Source organism: Doryrhamphus excisus, linkage group LG2 (assembly GCF_037039965.1).
Source record: "Doryrhamphus excisus strain RoL-2023G ecotype Guam linkage group LG2, RoL_Dexc_Guam_v1.1, whole genome shotgun sequence".
Taxonomy (NCBI): domain Eukaryota; kingdom Metazoa; phylum Chordata; class Actinopteri; order Syngnathiformes; family Syngnathidae; genus Doryrhamphus; species Doryrhamphus excisus.
In genome coordinates this window covers 23,506,154-23,511,239 of record NC_136358.1, presented here as the reverse complement: position 1 = coordinate 23,511,239, position 5,086 = coordinate 23,506,154, and the positions used below count along the sequence as shown (strand labels likewise).

Genomic DNA, 5,086 nt, shown 5'->3' with positions numbered 1-5,086 from the left:
AATACACCAGTGCTTCTCAATGGCTTTGTCATGCGCCCCCTAGTGGACAGAAATGTTTTCACGCCAAGAACAGGATGAGCGATCCAAAGTCAATGAATGGAACACAGACCATGGAGCTGAAAGTCCGCCATTATAGAAAGCAAACGCGGCCAATAGAATACTGGCCGAATTATACTGAATTGAGTATAAAATAAAGTTAACGCTGTGCATACACTTTGAAAAAATGGATGACTGAATTTTAAAAACATGACTATTTCTTCATAACCACAAGGAACAACATAATTTTAATGTAAATGTGCCTATATGGATGTTTGATTGGAAGTATTTACACAATCCAACATTTATTTCAGTAATGGCATTGTTAGTACATTTGATAGACTATAATCTAAATCCTCATTATCACTGACTTGGCATTAATTCAGCTAATCAACAAGAGAAACAAATTAGCTTAAAGTGGGAGTTCAAGTGAGGGAGTCCCATACAACATATATTTTAAATATTCTCCAATATTCTGTTTATTTGCAACAACTAGTGTGATAAATGCACAACATTTTTGTCAGACATACCTAATTTGAACAATTAATGGCTGATCAGTTGCTGTTCAATGCATTCTCAATGCATTTCCTGGATTCTGCTTTCTATCATGGCGGCCAAACCCACCCAGGGCATAATACGGAAGCGGATGTCATGTCGTTTCTCTTATTGTATTGTAACACGCTCAGCACAAACAACCAGACCAGATAGGCGGAACGATAGGCGGAAGTCCACGAAGCACCACGATTCCTAACTCGGGTCACTCTCACGGCCATAAATCCACGCCAAACTACCTTTCAACCAACTCCAAACATGGGGTTCTCCTCCGTCACTTCCTGTCCGTTCCCCGGTTTTGCTCCCCCAACCCCGGAACACATCTTTTCATGGCAACACATGTCAAAGCACAACACATAACACCCATAAGGATCATTACACTATTACTCTCTTTACCGGAAACTACGGAAGTCCGTTTCCGCCACTGAAAAAACAAAGTTATCCCAATGGTAATGTCGCAGATAAATCCATCTTAATTTAACGCGTTGCCTGCCGTGACTGTTGGCCACCCGCCGCTAGATGGCGCCATATAAGAGGAGGCCGTGTTACTCTCTCCGACCTCTTGCTTGTTGCACAGGGACCGTCTGCAAATGACAAAACAGGCTGCAACAACGTCGGGAGACAAAACACAAATATTCGATAATGTGCAGACTTCAGTTGTCTCTTGCTGGTCGTACTACATATTGTTGATATAAAAATATTTCATAATATTAATCTTTTAATAAGTTAAATAACTTCAATCATATGTACTGTATAGTGTAACTAAAACTATCCCTGTCCTTAATTGGCAGGCAACCCCATAGAACCTCCATGGGGTATTGCCATGAGGAAAATGCGATATGCAAGATCAAACAGTGCAAAGATATAAAGAAATTAGCATTAGAAATATATCAGTATGTGTGTAATGAATGTATATACTATAAAAGTTTGACTTTTTAATAAAATTACTGAAATAAGTCAACTTTTTTTATCGATCAGCACCTGTAATATCGATTCGACACTGGCACACAACAACAGTGAATGTAACACACGCACGAGTCAGCGGAGAGCACGAGGCTGACAGTGACGTCACAAACAGGGCGGGGCTTACTCGCGAGGAAAAGGAGCACCGCTCAGGTGTGAAGTCCGCGACATGTGACAAAAAAGCTTTAAAGGGTCGAGCGGCGTACCGCGCGGCCGCGCTATGGCTGACAGCTGCGTGGGAAAGTGCGCGCCCGTATTCCTTCTCGCCGTGGTTTTTGATGCCGCTGGTCTGGTTGTTCTTCTGGTGGGCATCTTTGGCAACCTGAACGTGGACGGACGCTTTTACGGAGATTTCCTCATCTACACGGGGTCGTTGGTCATCTTCCTCAGCCTGGTGTGGTGGGTTCTGTGGTACACCGGTAACGTCCGACTGGGAGCCGACCGAAGGAGAAGTTCCCTGGACGTCCGCTTCACCAACTGGGCGAGGAAGATCTCCGAGAGGTTCTCGAGAAGCGCAATCAAGTCTCAGGAGAAGAACAATTCCGGGAAGGACGTGAGAGGAGTCTTACCTTGTGGTGCGCACACCAGGATTACGTGGGAATTGAACGGCACCGGGCCCGTGGGTCAGGACAACAGGGGGTTCGATGGGGGCTCCGAATGCGTGCCAAACGTGGAGTTGGGGGAGTTGAGGAACTCTGATGTGAAGCTCCAGACTGTGGAGGGCAAAGAGGAGAAGCTGCTCTGACGTGGTATGAACTTTATTTGGGTTTGGAAATAAGCAAGGACGGGGATGGTCACGTGGGGGACCCACGGGAGAAAGTGTTGATGACACGGAGGTTGTTTTTTTTTTTTACACGGGACATCGTATTAGGTGAAATTAGAGCATATTTCTTTAGAAAGGAAGGAAGCCTTGCTCTTATCTTTAGAATAGGACAGCAAAACACGGGCAGATTAGCTTGGGTTAGCATCATCGCACTTCACCTTGTTGTTTATATTTTGTATTATTGTAATACTCTAACAGGCGTTGTCTGAGACAGCTATGAAAACAGGGGTCTTATATGACCTTTGGCCTTGGTCAAAGGAAATATTACGACTTTTGTTGTAAATTTACTACTTTTATTCATTTAAATGTACGACTTTTTTGTAATAAATTTATGACTTAAATTTTTGCAAATTATATATTTTTTCTTTAAATGTGTTTTTTGTCATAAATTGTCATAAATACTTTTATACTTGGAAATTTATTACTTTTATTATTTTTATAAATTTAGGACTTTTCTAATAAATTATAATAGACTTTTAGAGTCATAAATTTACAGCTATTACAATAGGAAAAAGTCATATATTAATGATTTTTTACTCTTGTAAATTTGATTTTTTTTGTAGTAAATTGTCACAAAATTTGGGTTTTTTTCTCGTAAGTTTGACTTTTTTGTCCCAAATTTGCAACTTTACACTTGGAAATGTATGACTTTTATTGTCATAAATTTAGGACTTTTCTAATAAATGTACGACTTTTACAGTCATAAATTTACAGCTTTTACAGATATAAATTTACAAATTAAATTATTTTCTCTAAATTTGACTTTTTTGTCAAATGTACAACTTTTACACTTGGAAATTTATTACTTTTATTAATTTTATAAATTTAGGATTTTTCTAATAAGTGTAAGACTTTTAGAGTCATAAATTTACAGCTTTTACAATAGGAAAAAGTCATTAACAATTTTTACTCTTGTAAATTTGATTTTTTAATTCTTAAATTCTCACAAAATTGTGATTTTTTTTCTCGTAAGTTTATAAGTTTTTTTGTCCTCAATTTGCAACTTGGAACACTTTTATGACTTTTATTGTCATAAATTTAGGACTTTTCTAATAAATGTACGACTTTTACAGTCATAAATGTATGGCTTTTACAATCAGAAAAAGTCATATTAACGATTTTTACCCTTGTGAATTTATGATTTTTTTGTAGTAAATTTATGACTTAAATTCTCACAAATTAGTGATCTTTTTTTTCTTGTAACTTTGACTTTTTTGTCACAAATTTGCAACTTTTATACTCAAACGTATGGCTTTTACGACAGGAAAAAGTGATATATGTACAGCTTTTATTCTCGTAAATGTCTGATTTTCTGCTCATAAATTTACGGCTTTACGACAGGAAAAATTCATACATTTTTTGTAGTAAATTTATGACTTAAATTCTCACAAATTTACAACTTTTTTCTCATGAATTAGATGTTTTTTGTCAGGCATTTACTTTTACTGTCATAAATGTATCACTTTTATTCTTGTAAATGTATGAATTTTACATTCATATAGTTATGGCTTTTATGAGAGAAAAAGTTATAAATAAGCAAGAATAAATGTCCTAAATTTCTCGTAAATGTGACTTTTTGTCATAAATGTACAACTTTTACACTCAAATGTACAACCTTTACTGTCAAAAATGTATGACTTTTATTCTCGAAAATATACAACTTTTACACTCATAAATGTACGGCTGTTATGACAAAGAAAGTCATACATTTTTTTACTTTTATTCTCATAAATTCATGATTTTTTTGTAGTAAATTTATGACTTAAATTCTCACACATTTCTGACTTTTTTTTCCTGCTATGCTTGACTTTTTTTGTACTTTTGGGAATGAGGTGTATACAAAGGTTAAATTCTTAACCTAGTCCCACGCCAGGTCCCCTTTAAGGGGTTGTCTTGCCACAAAGATGGCGGCACTGCAGGCCGTGCTTCCAAGATGGATACAACTGTGCATGGAGTTGCACCATCAGTTGTGATTCGTGGCTCTACGTCGTCATGAATTGCTATGCTATGCTATGCTATGCTATGCTATGCCATGCTATGCCATACTATGCTATGCTATGCTATGCTATGCTATGCTATGCTATGCTATGCTATGCTATGCTATGCTATGCTATGAAGGGTAAACATCTTCCAAGTAATAATTTGACAGTTGCTCTTCTTCTTCTTCTACTTCCTCAGGTCAGACTCCCCAGAAGCAATGGACTGGACTATCGGTACTGCTTTTCAAAGACTGAACACTTTTTTTTTTCTGAAGGCGGAAGGACTGCACGCAGAAGAAGAAAATGTATTTCATATGTAAATAGCAATTTATTTTTATTTTTGTAAAGGTGAATATTTTTGCTGGAATAAAGTTTAGCAATAGCAATTGCAAACGTTCACTGTAGAAAACAAAATAATCCACCGAGTCAGAATAATTTCATGACTGCAATGGCTCATCAACAAAAAAAAAAGTCATTTTTATTTTACAAAATGGGAGTAAAAAAATGTGAAATCGGTTCGTTACATCGCCATATATACCCCCCCCCCCCCCCCAAAAAAAAAAAATTCTATTTTCTAAACAAGATAAAGGCCTTCCAATCCACTTGGGGATATTATTACCGTTACTTTGACTATTATTGATCTCAACGCTTCTACTGCAATTGACAAGAACATTATTCATTCATTCATTCATTTTCTACCGCTTTTCCTCACGAGGGTCGCGGGGGTTGCTGG

At 37.1% G+C, this 5,086-nt stretch overlaps 1 protein-coding gene across 1 annotated transcript; it reads left to right on the top strand.

The window, feature by feature from the left end:
* The first annotated feature begins 1,656 nt into the window (after positions 1-1,656).
* LOC131109737 (transmembrane protein 238-like) lies at positions 1,657-4,739 on the top strand. The gene is made up of 2 exons (XM_058062018.2): positions 1,657-2,300; positions 4,553-4,739. Exon 1 carries the CDS (start codon positions 1,772-1,774, stop codon positions 2,294-2,296), a length of 525 nt encoding a protein of 174 aa, XP_057918001.2. The 5' UTR covers positions 1,657-1,771; the 3' UTR covers positions 2,297-2,300; positions 4,553-4,739.
* The last annotated feature ends 347 nt before the right edge of the window (positions 4,740-5,086 follow it).

Excerpts from the sequence above, each read along its gene's own strand:
- LOC131109737 (XM_058062018.2), top strand. The coding sequence starts at position 1,772 with ATGGCTGACAGCTGCGTGGGAAAGTGCGCGCCCGTATTCCTTCTCGCC.